The sequence below is a fragment of the Malaclemys terrapin genome, chromosome 6, assembly GCF_027887155.1.
Source record: "Malaclemys terrapin pileata isolate rMalTer1 chromosome 6, rMalTer1.hap1, whole genome shotgun sequence".
NCBI lineage: Eukaryota > Metazoa > Chordata > Testudines > Emydidae > Malaclemys > Malaclemys terrapin.
Window position 1 is genome coordinate 112,142,778 of NC_071510.1, and position 17,527 is coordinate 112,160,304.

The 17,527-nt window shown below is 43.6% G+C and overlaps 1 protein-coding gene across 1 annotated transcript in view; it reads left to right on the top strand.

The window, feature by feature from the left end:
• The first annotated feature begins 1,495 nt into the window (after positions 1–1,495).
• The window catches only part of CCBE1 (collagen and calcium binding EGF domains 1), a 185,054-nt gene continuing 169,022 nt past the window's right edge, over positions 1,496–17,527 (top strand). The window contains exons 1-2 of the mRNA XM_054033089.1: positions 1,496–2,431; positions 2,584–2,664. Of these exons, the coding sequence (XP_053889064.1) occupies positions 2,301–2,431; positions 2,584–2,664 (212 nt within the window). The 5' untranslated portion in view covers positions 1,496–2,300. The remainder of the gene's footprint in view (positions 2,432–2,583; positions 2,665–17,527) is intronic.

Below are 17,527 nucleotides of genomic sequence, written 5' to 3' on the forward strand. Positions count from 1 at the left end.
TCTGAAGTGTGGTGTTATGATTAGAGGGGATGTGACAAAGTCCTCCCATTTGTGTCCATCTCTTTAAATTAAAAAAAAATCAAAATTTAGGGGGAGAATTTTACTTCTTGTGAAAAATGCTGGATTAGCATCACTAGAAAATAGTTCTTTTGTTACTCCACAGGTAGACAGAGTATGGGGTGTAGTAGTGCGAGCTTCTCTTCCTTTCAAACTCTGTTATTGGATACTATCCACCTTGGGGAGGGGAAGGGAAGGAACATTATATGGAGACAGGTGCTTACAAAGCCCTGAGATCCAAGCACCAGTTCCTGTCTTTTGTTCCCTGTTATCTCAGAATTTAAGTGAGGCTGAATGAGAAGTTTAGGGCTTACCCCTGCCAGGAACACCGCTAATACTCATTGACTTCAGTGCGGTAGGACTGGGCTCTGTCTCTGCCTACTCCTTATTCTGTACATAAGGAACTAGAATGGAAGAAACACTTAAAACTCCCAATAAGGACCATATATGCTTTAGTGAGATACAGAAGCAGGTTATTATAATTGTGAGATGGGACCATCAAGTACTCCCAAAACATAAAAGCACACATTGCGAAAAGCAGTTTTGCTAGTGTACATAATAGAACAAAACTGTTTACTCCTGAGGTTATTATAGCAAAGCAGAGTCTGGTTGGCAGTTCAGGGGAAACTTCTGAAAGGCCCTAAAATTAAGTTGTTCCAGTTTGCCTTAGTGGTATTGGACAATTTATTCACAGTATGGCCTTATTCATCGTAGTGAGGTCAGCAGGGTTAGTGGTGGGAGTAAAGGGGTCACAATCTGGTCTTTAAACTCTGTTCCTCAGTTTCTCCAGCTGTAAAATGGGGTTATAATGCTACTTCTGTAAATTGTTTCCAGCACCACAGGTGAAAGGACTGTAGCTGTAAGCACTAGCTTTTGTCCACAAGCTTTACATTGTTGTAGTCAGGACCCCTATTATCAAAGCCCATTTAATGTTTCTCAGCTCTCCTCCCAATTTGCAAAGGTAGGTTCATTTGGGGGGGGTGGGGGTTGTTCCTCTATTTGCTCCCAAAGGGTTTTTAACTATAAAAACAGGATGACATGGTGCAGAGGGCCCCAGCTGATGCATTATTTTATCAGTTGATCTCCCTTGTGTGAATGGCGTGGAAGGGGTAACTCTGCACAAGGGTAAACAACGCTTGTAGCAGAGATCCTGTGGCTATGTTGTCCTTGTGAGAGAGAAATGTAAGATAAGGCTGGATCTGGAAGGCAGCCATGTGCCGACACTCAGCCTCCCATCGTTCCTACCGCCTAGGGCAGCTTTAGATTGTTGGGTTTTTCTGTCCGAGTCTTTCGGTTTCTTGGACCGTTCGGTTTTTTTTTCATCAAAGTCGCTCTCGCCCCCGCCCTCCCCCTCTTCCCCACGTGTTTCGTTCTCTTCCTCCGGCGGTAGGATCGCGGGGCAGAACAGAGAACAGGGCTAAGTCTGGATCGCGAGTCATTAAAAACGGACAACGACAAGGGCGATTTCCCCGCGTGTAACACAGGAGCGTAAGAGCGGCGTCTCCAGCAGCACTGGGAGATCCCTACGCTAGGAAACTGACTCTCTTCCCCCCCATCTAGACCCCCCATAAATACACCCCCCCTCCCCGACAGCCACTCAACTACAGAGCGGCTTGCCTCCGCACTAGCCTGCGGACAGGGACACAGGCTCCAGGGAACTTCTCTCCCGCGTCCAGTCCCACCTCCTGCTGAAGCCCCTAGCTACTCCTGCCTGCCTCCTCCGCAACATCTGGTTACCCCCGCGTCTGCCTCACCCCCAAGCCCCCCTAGTTATCCCTGCCGGCCCCCTCCGCAACACCTGGCTACCCCAGCGTCTGCCTCATCCCCGAGCCCCCCTAGCTACGCCTGCCTGCCCCCTCCGTAACATCTGGCTACTGCAGCGTCTGCCTGGTTCCCGAGCTCCCCTAGCTACTTCGCCTGCCGCCTCTGCAACATCTAGACACCGCCAGCCTTTGCCTCGTCCCCTAGCTGCCCCTGCCTGCTCCCTCTGCAACATCTGGCTCCCACTATCCTCACTGCCCGTGCTTCTGGCTAGGACTCCCAGCCCCCGGGTACCGCTGCCTGCTCCCTGTGGAACATCTGGCTGCCGCGGCCGCTCCTCTCCAGGCCGCCCCCGCGCTAACATCTGGCCGCTGCTGTGCCGCCGCAGGGGGCCGCTCTCCTCCTCGGCAGGCGGGGTAGGCAAGGGCTGCGGCGCTGCTCTCCGAGGAGGCCGAGGGAGCCGCGGAAGCAGAGGCCGCCCGATGGTGCTGCAGGGCGGCCCAGGGGGGGCTGGGCGGCGTCGGCTGCTGCCCCGGAGCCTGGCTGCCCTGCTCCTGCTCCTGGCTCTGGGGCACACCTGGACCTACCGGGAGGAGCCCGAGGAGCGCGACAGGTGGGTCCCCCGCTTCGCCCCGCCGGGGCCGGCTCCCAGCCCGCGCCGCGTGAGCCCCGGGCTGCACCTGGCAGCCCCAGTCCGGGGCGCCCCCGCCCGGCCCCCCTCGGGCTCTGGCTAAAGCCGCCTCTTCTCTCCGGCTTCTCCCGCAGGGAGGTTTGTTCCGAGAACAAGATCGCCACCAGCCGGTACCCGTGCCTGAAACCCAGCGGCGAGCTGGCCACCTGCTTCAGGTGAGCGAGGCGGGGCCGGGGCCGCGGGCGTGTGTGTGTGTGTGTTACCGGGACTTCCCCCTTGTGTGTGTTACCGGGACTTCCCCCTTCTGTGTGTGTTCGTGTGTGTGTTACCAGCACGTGGGACTGCTGCCTCCGTGTGTGTGTTTTACCGGGATTGCCCCTTTCTGTGTGTGTGTGTGTGTTACCACAACTGCCCCCTTCTGTGCGTGTGTGTGCTACCAGCGCATGGGATTGCCGCCTCCGTGTGTGTTTGTGTGTGTGTGTTACCGGGACTGCTGCCTCCTTCTCCTCTGTGTGCCGTTACCAGCACGGCATGTGTGTGTATTACCAGTATGTGGGACTGCCACCTCCGTGTGTGTGTCAGTGTGTGTTACCGGGACTGCCCCTGTGTGTGTGTGTGTTACCGGGATTTCCTCCTTCAGTGTGTGTGTGTGTGTGTGTGTATGGTACCAGCATGTGGGATTGCCACCTCCTGAGTGTGTGACACCGTGCCTTGTATGGTATGGTCACTGTGTTATGAGAGTGTGTGTACTTGTTACCAGAATGAGACTGCCGCCGCCTCCTTTGTTTGTGGGGAAGTGCATTGTGTTGTGATAGCTGGTGTGTGCTTGTTGGTATGACAATATAAGACCATCTTCTTGTGTGTGTGACACTTGTGTGTTGTATTCTGTAGTTACTGTGTTGTGAGAGTGTGTGCTTGTTACACAGTGTGACTGCTACCTCTAGTAGGCGTGTATGACTCTTGTGTGGCAGGGGGTTGTGTTGTGATAGTGTGTGCTTGTCTTTGTGTGTTGTGATTGGTGTATTATGGCACTTGTGTGGTTGTTGTATTGTGGTAGTGTCGTCATCAAACACACACAGCCTCCTGAGGACTGTTGTGCCAGGCAGAGTGGCCACAGTTGCTGGTGTGGCACCAGATATTGTGTAGTGAAGTTCCCAGACTTGGCTCAGTCCTATGAGTGGGTGCCTGTCTGTATGAGAATGCCTGACAGTCTCTCCATGTGTGTTATGATGGATGTGGTGTTATGGCACTTGTGTGACTGTTGTGATCAGCGAGTGTGTGGTGACAGTGAGAGTGTGTATTTTGTGTGTGTGTGTGTAAGAGTGTGTATTTGGAGTTTGTAGGCTATGGGGCACTGATAGTAGTACACATGTAAACATTCATGACAGTCCTATCGAGAAGATGAATAGCTGGTTTAACGGTTGCATGTTGTTTATAAAAGTTGTATCTAAAGTCAGCCAGAAAGAAATGTTTAACGTTTGATTGGCTCTGTCATGTTCCCTTGCAAAGTCTTTCAGCAGCTGTCTGCTTAGCGCTTAGACTCAGGGAAGTCGCTCTGTGGAGTGAATGGGAGGCAGTGTATTCAGCACTTGCTGTGGTGACGTTGAATTAGGGACTGTAACAGGTAACCCCCTCTGTACTAGTAACATTTGCTAAATTATAGCCGCTCTCTCTCCACAGAAAGGTACAGCATGGGAAGTAGCAGTACAGGCTTCCAATCACATTGTTCTGGTAGGATTTGTCTTAATCTTAACCTTGAGTGAACAACCTACAGGCGTAAGGGGATAATTCAATCCCTGGGTCCATTTCATAGTTGACCTCTCTGCTGTGACTACCAACAAAGGGACCAATAGTGACAAACATTTTTTTTTTTTTAGATAGATACTTGTCTATTATGAACCCACTGAAAACACCATCATATTATTATGGCTTTCGATCATTGCTGGTTTTCATCTGTGCCAAGCTATAGCATATGTCTTAGGTCTGGTCTATACTACCCGCCTGAATCGGCGGGTAGAAATCGACCTCTCGGGGATCGATTTATCGCGTCCCGTCGGGACGCGACAATCGATCCCCGAATCGGCGCTCTAACTCCACCAGCGGAGGTGGTAGTAAGCGCCGCCGACAAAAAGCGGCAGAAGTCGATTTTGCCGCCGTCCTCACAACGGAGTAAGTCGGCTGCAATACGTCGAATTCAGCTACGCTATTCACGTAGCTGAATTTGCGTATCTTAAATCGACTCCCCGCTGTAGTGTAGATGTACCCTTAGAAGTGAATGGTTTCATATTCCATTCAAGGGAATGATATTGATCTATGAAACCCTGCATGATTTGCATAACCGACACGTCCTCTTGCCATGCACTAACTAGGGCTACATTTAAAATTAGCCAACATGCCCTAGTTAGCAGCCCCTAGATTTGAATGTTTGGGGCGTGCTAGCCAGATGTTCTCAGTGGAGTGGTCTTGGACTGTGGAACTCACTTTCCCTGTTGATCTGAAAGAGCCTGAGTTTAACCTTTGGGGTATGGTTCATAAATCCATCTATTTACTCAGGCCTTTGCCTGAGATAAGTTGATGGAAAGGATGTTATGTCTTTAAGGATGGCCTTCCCGTAGTTATTGATAAGAGATACTGTCACTGAGTTTCCACTTTTTATTATATGTTTGTAAATTTGAGGAATGTCCTTTATCCAGTTGTCTGCAAGAAATTGTCAAAACTAGAATTGTTTCTAAGGGTACATCTACACTACCGGGGGGAGTCGATTTAAGATACGCAAATTCAGCTACGTGAATAGCGTAGCTGAATTCGACGTATTGCAGCCAACTTACCCCGTTGTGAGGACGGCGGCAAAATCGACTTCTGGGGCTTTTTGTCGGCGGCGCTTACTACCACCTCCGCTGGTGGAGTTAGAGCGCCGATTCGGGGATCGATTGTCGCGTCCCAACGGGACGCGATAAATCGATCCCCGAGAGGTCGATTTCTACCCGCCGATTCAGGCGGGTAGTGTAGACCTAGCCTAACTTCTATAAATGTATCCAGAGCCTTTGACAAAGACATAACCAGCAAGCAAATGAATATCTAATTACCAATGTTCTCTGAGTAATCTAGTCTCTCTCAGACAAGATGTTTAGCCTATGAGAGGCACTTCCCTCTACACAGCCACTTCCAGAAGTAACTGCATTGGTGTGTGTGTGCTAAGTGATCTGCTATTACATATAGGGAGCATGCGATATTGTGAAAGCACTTTAGTGCTAGTGAAAGGCATTAAAGAAATCCATAAATGATAGAAGACAAAGGGGAGTTTTTAAAAACCTCTTTTGATGACAGATTGTTTTTCTTTTCACAATGCCTTTTATTTAGTATAAATATAGGTGGTTTGAAAATGTAGCTCTGCCTCCACTCTAACTGTAAATGGGGAATTGTGACTAGTGGATGTGTTTCCAGTGGGATCCCTCAGGGAATGGTTTTGGCCTTACGCTGTTTAACATTTTTATCAGTGACCTGGAAGAAAACCATCACTGATAAAGTTTGCAGATGCCACAAAAATTGGGGGAGTGATAAATAATGAAGACGATAGACTACTGATTGAGAGAGATTTGGATTAATAGGTAAACTGTAGTGGGGGGCCCAAAACTGGATGCAATACTCCAGATGTGACCTCAGCAGTGCCGAATAGAGGGGAATAATCACTTCCCTTGATCTGACGGCAGTGCTTCTACTAATGAAGCCAAATATGCTGTTAGCCTTTTTGGCAACAAGGAAACACTGTTGACTCATATCCAGCTTCTCCACTGTAATCCCCAGGTCCTTTTCTGCAGAACTGCCGCTTAGCCAGTTGGTCCCCAGCCTTTAGCAGTGAATGGGATTCTTCCTTCCTAAGTGCAGGACTCCGCACTTGTCCTAGTTGAACCTCATCAGATTTCTTTTGGCCCAATCCTCCAATTTGTCTAGGAATCCTCCAATTTGTAAAATTATCCCACACTCGAGGGGTCCCAAATGCGGCAATAGCAATGTCGTTCTGCTCTGTGTGTAGTGGGGCAAGACTTTGCCTGGATATCAGCAGCGTCACAGTCCATGTCTGTAGTAATAGTATTGCCTACCCCAAGCTTTAAAAAATCGCAATGAATCAAGCTGAAAAGGTAATGAGATTGCCTTTAAAATCAGGAGGTTTTATTTTAAAGTAACTTTTGGGTTCTTTTTGCTTGCCTTCCAGTTTCTGAGTCTTTAGGGCTCACTTGGGTCATGTTTTCAAGCTTTTGTCCACTACATGAGTATTTTCTCTGTTTTCTGTAAGGAAATGCCATTTTGAAAAAAATTAAAATTTTTCATAACATTGCACTGATTTTGACAACATTTTGTTTAGAAACAAAATCGAAAAAAATTCATTTAAAAATGTCTTGTTTGACATTTTTGGAATGAAAAGGTTTGATTTTTTTTGTTTTGAAATTTATTTGATATTAAATTAAAAAAATAGAAAGGGTTGAAATTGAAATGAAAATTTTTTAATTTATCAAAACAAAATGAATTTATTTTCAAAATTTTATTGTGTGGAAACATTTGAAATTTGGACATTTCATCCTGATGTGGGAAGAATTTTGTTTTTCAAACTTTCAATGTTTTTCACAGGATGGAAAAAGCTCTAGCCAGGATGTCCTTTTGTTTGTTTTTGTTTTTTTAATTAATGCTGTAATTCCCATGTAATCACTTGTCTCCGGGAGCTGGGGCTCTAAGTAAATTACCTAATGTTGTTAGAATTTGCAGCACAGTAGCAGTGGAAGTGGTGTACATTCATCTCTTGCCAACCTTCAGGATTGTGAGGGGAAGAAGAGCCCCTCATCGCAACCTCTCCCATTTACTCCCGTTCTGGTGTAGCATTTGGCCCTAGGCAATGAGCATAAGTCTGAATAGCTGGTTAGCGTCCCCGTTTCTGGGCTCTGCTTTTCCATTTAGAGAACATCTGTCCTGTGCTGCATCACCACACTCATCCTACCTTGCAGAGGAGGCTGTCATCCCTATCAGACTTTACCACTGATCAGTAATAGCAAGTGGTACCAATGTGGTGCATGCTTTGACCCTTACCTTGAGATGGAGAAGCAAGAGGTGTCACTATGGTAGTAGCTTATGCTACCCGCCAATCCGCGAGGTTACCCTCAGAAGAATTTAAAATACATGAATATTCTCCAGTTAATGCTAATGTGTTTCCTTTGTAGTGCACTGGCAGGATACACCTACTAATACTGAGCAAGCCAATGGAGGCTTGAGTTAAGGTGTGGCTTGATTGTGAGCTTATGACTAAAGATGAGCCAAAATCAGGGCCAAGCCAAGGAGAATATTTTCATATTATTCACTTTGTGATCATAGTGACCTTGTACATGACTAGATGTATTTTTTTTTCTTCTAGTATGTGTAGAGTTTGGCCCTTTGGCTTAGTTTGATTTGTATTTATTTTTAGAAGGTGCTTTTATTTATTTCCATAAGAGAATAGAGGAACAGATTTGAATAGCAGTTGATGCTTCAGCATGGCCAGTATTTTTAAGCCTGACTTTTATTTTTTTTTAATAATAAATAAAGTAGCATGTACCAATAATAAGCTTTCGTATCCATACACAATAAGTTCTGGTCATTGCTAAGCATATAATACGATACAGGGCTTGATCTTGCATTTCTCAGCCACCCAGAGCTCCACCTGAAATCAATGAGAATCTGAGCAGCACAAAGAAGGCAAGACTGGCCCTTAATTATTATAATGTCTCCACCCTCTCAGATACTTGCATTTGGCATATTTAATCTGCTTAACCCCTTTAAACCCCTAATAATTTTATTGGTATGCCAAATTAGAACGGTATTAGCAAAGTTCCTTCACTGCTCCAGGGTACATGTGTGTTACTTGGCTTGTATTTGATAAGTCATTCACTTTGTACATCTTGGTTTAGCCCTAGCAGTAGACCTGACCACCCAGTAAACTTTTTTCACCACTTATAGGTATTTTTGTGGATAATTTGCTTTGCTCATTTTCATGTCATACAGTGGTGACCTATATTATTCTTGTGCTCAGTAGCAGTCTGGTACATGATTGAATGGAGTTTGTCACTGTGACCTGTGGTGACCAACTGTATGTTCCTCTAAGAAACAATGTTAAATGGGACACCCTGCACCCACTTTATCGTAAAATAGAATAGCTCTGTTCCCATGAGAATGTGGCAGTGGTTAGGATTATAGTTCTGTAAATATAGTTATTTCCAAGTTAAGGAGGCTTAGCCTGTAATTTAATGTAATGCCATAGTCATACCAGAGAACATCGGAGGGCAATTTAGGAAACGTATGAATACTTATTGGAGTTGTCCTCCTTTTTGAAAACAAACAACACCTAACCTCACAATCAAGTAAGTCCTGCATAGTATTTTCAAGTGAGAGACAATTATTATATGATGTTTGTAGTAAGACGAGGCCCTGAAACATAAACTCTTGTGTCAGAGGCCCAGTCTGAGGCCTGAAGCCTGAAGCAAAGTACTTCCAGGCATTGCTAAGCAAAAGCTGGGCTGTGAGCCAGAGGCAGGCCCCACTCACAGAAGTTGGCGAGAAGAGGGCTGCTAGAAGCAGGTGCATCCCACATAAGTGCTAATAAGAGGAACTTGTGCCAAGATGGCAGGTGCATCTTAAAGACAGGGTCAAAAGGACAGCATGATGGATAGATCTATCTGTTTGAAACAACGTCATCAAAGGAGGAGACAGCCCCCAGTGAGTCAAGGGGCTGTACCTCAATACGTCAGTAGGGATGAGTAATCTGTCCTGTAACTGTATAAAAGTAGGTCCCAGAGTGCACATCTTTGTCCAGCCTAGGGGGCAGTGGAGTGTCCCGCCACTGACTGAGCTGTGTCCATTGCCAGGGGGCACAAATTCGTAGTATGTCTTGTAGAGTCTATGGGAAACTATTACTGTGCTTCGTTTGACAATAAACCTGGCTTGGATTCCTTTGTACCTTACTAGAGTCTGTGGTCTTTGGGGGTTCTCTTGGGGTCTGCTGTGTCACTGATCTGCGCAGAGCCGGGGCAGCACACAGAGGGAACATGCACGCAGCTGACTGTTATCATCATCGAACAAGAGCAGAGCACCACACCGGTAGCTACTGACAACAATGTTTAAATTCTATGATACAATGGAGATTGGTTTATAGTAGATCTATTCCAGGATGATAATCTAGAGCAGTGATTCTCAAACTTTAGCAACCTGAGGACCCCCATTTTGATTTAAGATTTTTCGTGGACCCTCAAGCTCCCTGCTCAGCCTCAGGTCCCGCCTCTACTCCATCCCTTCCCCCTAGGCCCCACACCCGCTCCACCTCTGTCCCTCCTCTTCCCCGCCTCTTTCCATCCCCTCCCCCAAGTGTGCTCCGTCCCTGCTCCTCCTCCTCCCTCCCAGTGCCTCCTGCACACCGCTGAACAGCTGTTTCCCAGCGTGCAGGAGGCAGTGGGAGGGAGGGGGAGGAGTTGATCAGCGGGGCCCGTGGACCCCCGTTTGAGAAACACTGATCTAGAGGTTTAGTAGAGATATTTGCTAATAAAAAAAATGTTTACCAAACGTTACAGTTATGTAGTAATTTAAACTATAGGAATAAAAGAACAGTCCAGTACAAAATACACTTCAGCAACAGATGGGGAAAATGAGAGAATGTTTGTGTCCCAAAGTCATGGAAACCACCAGATGCAGTAGATACTTATTTCACGTCCAACCTTGTGTGCTTGAGGATCTGCTAAAGGGTGATGAGTGCCCTCCAGTTTCTGTACTTTAATGGGAGAGGGAGGGTATTAGGTATCTCGGAGGACTGGGCCTTTTATATCGCTATAGCAAATTTTAGCTCAAACTGCTCACTAAACTTTCATGACTGAATTTACAAAGCATCCATGTTAGAACATGCTGTGTTCTTCCTTACTAATGTGTGCTGATATTGGTGCACATGCATCCATGCAATAAAGAGAGAGTACATCTATCTACTGGCTGGAATAAGGACTGGCCGTTTGAATTCCTGGATTCTGTGTTTGGCCAGTCCTCCCACTCTTGCAGTCAATGAGAAGTTTGCCATTGACTCAGATGGGACCAGAATCATGCCTGAAACTACTGTTAGTCCTGGTTTACCCATCTGTAAAATGTGCACAATGTACCTGCCTCATGGGGTGTAATGATGAGGCCTAACTAATTAAAGTTTGTAAAATGCTTTGCAGTCCTTGGGAGGAAAGTGCTCTAGATGTGTTCATCATTATCATGGATAAATTGTCTCCTGAGAGGTTGGTGGTACAATTGAGTGAAGCATGATGCTGGGCTAAAAGTAGGTGCTAAATAATAATTATAGTCTTGTTTAAAATATGGGTAATATATATGAAGAGAGTGATGATTTCAAAAGTTATCAGGCTCTTAAGTACTAACAATATCCATCAGATTAGCCAGTCTTTGCCTAGAATAAATCCATGCAGGCTTTTGAAACCAGATATAATGATTGTACAACTATGGAATATTGTCCGTTTTCTTATCTCATAATTGTCTGGCAGCTAAAAATATCTGTAGTCAGTATAGTATTGCAGGTGTTGAATTCTGCCATGAAAAGGATACTCTAAACTTTATAACAAAAAGATAATTCAAACATAAGGCAGAAATACATGTATGCCTATAAGCTAGCTAATTGTGATGCTAACTGAAGATCACATTCTAAAAAAAGTCATCTTTTTATTCTATTGAATGCTGTTGTTGCTAGCAAAGTCCAATTTTATAGACTGTATCATTTTACACATTCTTAAAGGATAAAAGTTATTGCAAGTAAGTTAGAACTGAACTGCTCCACAAAGGGCAGTACTTTCACTGATATGCCCCCTGAGACCATGTTCAGTTCTTAGTTCCCAGAGTCCCTGAAGAGCATGTTGCATTACTTCCCAGTTAATTTGACTACATTGATTTTTTTGAAGTTTTCAGCCAGAGAAAGCAAAGGTGATATTTTATCTCAAGACTCTTTTTTGCTTTCCAGACACCATTTCCATTGCCTTTCTAATCCAAAACTCTGCTGTCATCACTTTCAGCAGAATCAACATAACCCTGATTCTCGTTGCAATATTAAATTGTAAATGACATTTATCCAGTTAGGGCAAAAGAATACATAAGCCCCAGTTATCTTGGAGGATAATATACTGCATGTTGGATGTTTGCTGAGAATTCACGAGGATGAGATGTTCTTGGTTATATTTTACTTGTGGGTTTTTTTGTTTTAGAAAAGTAAACAGCTACAACATCTGTAACAATGCTTTTGCCAAGATTGTTTGTTTCCATAAACTAATAGATTTTATTTCACATACTTTAAAGTGCAATGGGCTGCTAGCTCTTTGGGACAGTGCTGGTACCTCTGTGCCTAGCACATTGTGAGTGTGACTATAAATGAATGCTGAATATTATTGAGTCATCATTTTGAAAATGTGAATTTCAGAACTAGATACCTCAATGCATCTGTCATGCATAATACCCTACTATATATATATATATAATATATAACCTTAGGCCTCTAGGCACAATAACAAAAACATGGAACCATATCCCGAGATGTGCTGAGTCCCACTGACGTGGATGGGAGTTGCAGATACTCAGCATCTTTAGCATTTGGCCCATAGACTTGCTATTTTCAGCATCTGACTTTTAGTAATTCGGATTAAAATCAGTAGCACAATGCGCTTTCTCAAGCACTAATAAGTATAATCGTGGTCATGCTGAATGCTGAAGTGCTTCTAATAGCTACAAATAGCTACATCTCTTTCTTCTATCTTTGCTTTTTAATTGTTCTTACTCAGAACTTAGTGCTTGTGAATATGGATAATTTATAGGAAAATGTAGCATGTCATTTTTTCACAAAACAGGTAAACCACGGCAGTGGAATAAACTTCCCCATGCCACCTAATCATTTATCCTCACTACTATTTTGAAGTAGCACCCCAGTAACAAAAGTTTTGTGCCCATTCAGTCCTTGGCTTGACATCTTTGCTGAGACTACCAAGGGAACTGATTGGTGTCAACTGTTGTAGTGAATTATGAAGTGGACCTCTGTCAATAGGAACAAAACCAACACCATGCACACATCTTATGTAGGTACCTGAATTGGTCATGGTGACTTTCCACCATTACTGATTGGAAACACATTTGAGCTAGTGACAGAGGCCTTGTTTAAACACTTACGTTGTATTGCTTTAACTGGACTGGTATAGTTAAAGTGGTACAACCCTCCCTTATTGTGGATGCAGTTATACCAGTATAAAGGCGCTTCTACTTGTTCAGGAAAGGGAATGAGCTATGCTAGAATAAGACATCTTTACACGGGCATAACTGTGCCCACATTAGTGGTTGTACTGGTATAAATGTGTCAGTAAAAGAATCACACCCCTACCCAACATATGCTCGTACAAAAACTGTGTGTAGACCAGGCCTAAAATTACCATTGACAACTAGCAATACAGTCTTCCAGTATTTTATTTCTTTTTTTAATTAAAAATGTGTCCCATACCAAGGTCACAGGCTCATTTTTATAAGGCACAATACAATCGGTATGCTGTCACCATGTAGTTTAACTGGGAATGTTTATGAAAATCAGTGTTTGCAGTCTCAGAATACTATAGTATGTGACATTTATGTATGATCTCTTGCAAGTCTGAGGTTTATATAGTTTTGGATGATATACTTGCTGCTTACAAGATGCAATACCGAGGGTTAGGCTATATCTGTGTGCCTTTGCTAATATATCCCCCCCCCACCCTTTATCGTAGCATCCGAGAAACACAGTCTTTTATGTACGTATCCTCACAACACTCCTGAGAGGATAGGAAGTACTGTTATCCTTATCTTTTATAGATGGGAGATTGAGGCATAGAGAGGCTAAGTGACTTGCCCAAGGTCACATAGGAAGTATATGATTGAGCAGGGACTTGGACCTTGGTCTTCTGAGTCTTAGGCTAGGTCTACACTATGGGGGGGGGAAGAGGGGGATCGACCTAAGATACGCAACTTCAGCTACGTGAATAGCGTAGCTGAAGTTGCGTACTTTAGGTCGACTTACCTGGCTATGAGGACGGTGGCGAGTCGACCGCAGCTGCGCCGCCGTCGACTCCGCTTCTGCCTCTTGCCGTGGTGGATTTCCGGAGTCGACGGCAGAGCCAACAGGGATCGATTTTATTGCGTCTTCACTAGACGCGATAAGTCAATCCCCAATAGATTGATTGCTACCTGCCGATCCGGCGGGTAGTGAAGACGTGCCCTTAGGCTAGTGCCCTAAATACTGGACAATCCTTCCTCAAAACTGGACAATCCTTTGATTACTTTTGATCCATCTCAAAGGTAATCAAAGATGGATACAGATGATAGCTTGGATAATACTCCAAAAGTTATTTTCTGCACAAAAACCAGAACTTTCCCAAATCTCCTCTGAAACACTTAGCTATTGTGCTTGTTGGCAATATACAAAAATTTAAGACATAGAGAAAAGCACTTTCACACGTGGTAACATTTATACATATTTTCCAAATTTGTTACACAGAAAAGGGGGCGAGTTTCTTCAGGAACTGTTGGTAAAAGATCATCTTATGGATCTGAGGTTGCCTGCCTGGCAAACCCATTAAGACCACAAATGGTGTCAAAATGTGTACTCTGCTGCCGAAGAGCAAAGGATTACTACGCTCTCTGTGAAGTCTAGTCCAGGTTGGATGACAGCCCTTTGGGCTAAGCTCGGTTGGAATCTCACACAGACCTCTAAATCACGCAATACACAATGCAAGTGCTCTCACTTTCCTAAGGAGTGTGACAGGAGGAGTCTCGCAAAGGGCTTTTTTCTCTTGGAGCAATGGATGTATCTGCTGCTCCACAGTGTGCCAGTGACATGCTTAGCAGCTATTGCAGGGGGGGAATTAGCACTCCCCTTAGGAACAAGAGTGTAACCAGTTCTGTGCCGCTCTACAAATCACCTCCCAACTCAGCACCATGTACTCCACCAGCTTTCCGAATGCAGCCCCCTGCCGTCAACCTTCCACTTTGCTAATGCTTGTTTATCCTTTATTAATAACATCCCGTCTACCCCAAATGTGAATGCATCATAATGGTTTGCAGTATGGAGGCTAAGGGCGGGTTTTTCAAAAGAGCCTCTGGAAATGAGGTGCTTAATTCCCATTGAAATTCCCAACCCGAAACCATTATTACCCTTCGCAATGATGTTTTGTTAAGATAACTGAAGAGAGAAGCCTCAAAGTCCCATAAATACATGTTTTTAATAGCTCCAGAGTAACAGTAAAAATCAGTGCCTATTTGGGTTTACTTGTATATAAGCTCCTATTTATACTTCCCCCTCAATATAGTCAGTTCACTGTGAAATGGACCAATATAATTATGATCTTCCTGTGAGTTGATGTAATTATTGTCAATAATGTATTGAGGCAGGAGTTACTACAAAGGATGAGGTCTGGCAAATAGCTATTTGTGTAGACAGGAGGTTCTTGATGGTCACATCAAAGGAGTTCTCAGAATTTTAAAATTGGCAAGCCACGAACTATCTGATAAGTGCCCTCCTTGGTGGTTTGATCAGTAATGAAACCCAGGTGCACCGCGTCATGGTTTTGATCTACAGACTATAGGGTTAAATATGAACTGACTTTCGGGGCACGTCGTCTAGCACAAAGATTCCAGACCAACAAAATAATAGCCTAAGGGCCCACTGTGGTTGATACAAAATATGTAGTAAATATAGGCCACCAGAGGGAATGTGACTTTTAAGATCATAATAGGTATCATATATGCTCCCGAGGGTCAGACTATTTTGTCTTTAAAAAAATCTGATCACATCCCTTGTTTTAAATAAAATAGGGAGGCAGTGTGATCTAGCTGTTATTAATTATTATTTGCATTACTGTAGCATATAGGGGGTGTAACTGAGATCAGGGCCCCGTTGTGCTGGAATAGACAATCCCTGCCCTGAAGATCTTATAATCTAAATACACAAGACAGATAAAGGACGTAGGAAAGGGCAAAGAAAAGGAACAACCAACAAGAGAAACAGAAGACGGGAACTAAAAGAGGCAGAAAAGGGGATGAGTAGAGACAGGAAATGGGAAAGAGAAATTTCATCTTGTCACTGTTTTCATCTAATTTTTGTGTGTGTGTGGTGGGGGAAATCATTTCCTAACTAGCTCCAATTAAAATATTTCCAGATTGCCTCTGTTTTATAAAAAATAATATTTTCTGAGAAAGAACCCTGTACTCCCAACTATACTTGGAATAAAAAAAATCTAGTAAATGCTGCATCTTCTCTTGTCATTTCTTCCTTGCTTTCTCTCTCTCCTTTACCAGTTTGAAAAATGTCTCTTCCCTACTGTATATTCTAGGTACATGGGACTAGTGAGAGTGTATCACAGACAGGCGTGTACATTGTCCCACTCACCCTTTGCTTAATCTGGCTTACTTTGCTCTTCTGTATTTGCTGGTCCATGATGTTAGAGAACAAAAGGTTAAGTGTCACTTGCCTTCCCTAGGCAAACTGGCTCTGCAATCCTTTGATGACCACCCACTAGCTAGCTCTGAAGGAAAATATGTTAGTCCTCATTTTGATTCCACAAAATCAGGAGGAGCTAATTTAAAAAGAAATATTTAAACTGAACTAAAAAGTGCAATTTTCTTATAACAACGTGTCTCCTATTTTTTTGTTTTCCATTTAATTTTTTGTAACGCTTCCCCACAAACTATGGGGTAGAATCTCAGCTGGTGTGAATCATCCTGGCTCCATTAAAATCATATCAGGACTACGGGTGGGAGTGGAGGAGAGACCGTCAATAGCTGTATAGAGAAGTCAATGGAGTTGTGACAATTTACGCCAGCTGAGGATCTGCCCCATGTGTCCTGATCTTGCAAACACGTACTCATCTGCATGGTTCACATGCCCCTGATCCTGCATTGTTAAAGTGAATAGGAGCATAGGTTCAAGCCTCACATGTGTAAATTAGTAGCGCTGTCATTTAATCCTTTATTTTTGTCTCCTCTACCTCTTCCCCAGAGTTCTCATAGATTTTCTCCCTGTCTTTGTTTCACTGATAACACTTCAATATCAGTATCATTTCACTTGGAGTTTGTTATAATCACAGTGATTGCACCGCACTCATTTGATATTAATGTACATATGAAGATACAAGTAAAGGGTCTGATTCTAGAACCTTTACTTACATTACTTATTCTACTTATTTACATGAATTATTCCAGTGCAGTCAATTGAACTATTAATGTCTGTAAAACTTATTCCCACTAAGGGCTGCAGGATTGGGCCCACAGCTCAAATGAATGGATATTTATAGTGATTATTGTTAGCCCACCTGTTTTCAAATTTCTGGTTATCATTTTTCTTCCTCTACTGCCCATTTTCTTTACCTGAGTTTTAACTGATTAGTTTTCAAACTATTTATTGGCGTCTGTTATAAACGCAATAGTTGCAAATGTGGTTCCATTACTGTTCTTTGCTTTCTCTTCTAAGTTATTCCAATTATAATCAAACCAGATAGAGAACAGGACCTGCACGATGCTGATTCAGGAGAGTTGTTGAGAAGATTGTTTCTTATTGGCGTAAAAAAATCCAATTTTAGTCGCAGACAGTAGTCTCAGATCTTAGTTCTGCATTAGGAATCCTTCTCACTAATACAGGCTTATCCATCTTATCCAGTAAATTTCATTGCTGATCATATAAGCAACTGAAACATTATACAGTAAAGAGTTTAGTTACAATCAGGCAACATATTTTCTGTTATATATGAAAGCTAAATGCATACACTTCCATTAATAAGTTTGTACTGGAATTTAAATTAGGTGGCACAGATAAAGACCATGCTCTTTGTATCGGTATTAGCAGCAATTCATTTGTAAATCCACATCAAAAAGACTTTTCCCCTTCCTTTCAAGTAGGCTGGGAACACTGTCGTATGCAATATTTTAAATAGGCAAGAAAGGCAAAGTCCAAAGGAATAATTTGATTTTTTTTAAAAGGATTGTTGTTGGAGAATGAATAGGCTTATTATAAGTTAAATACAA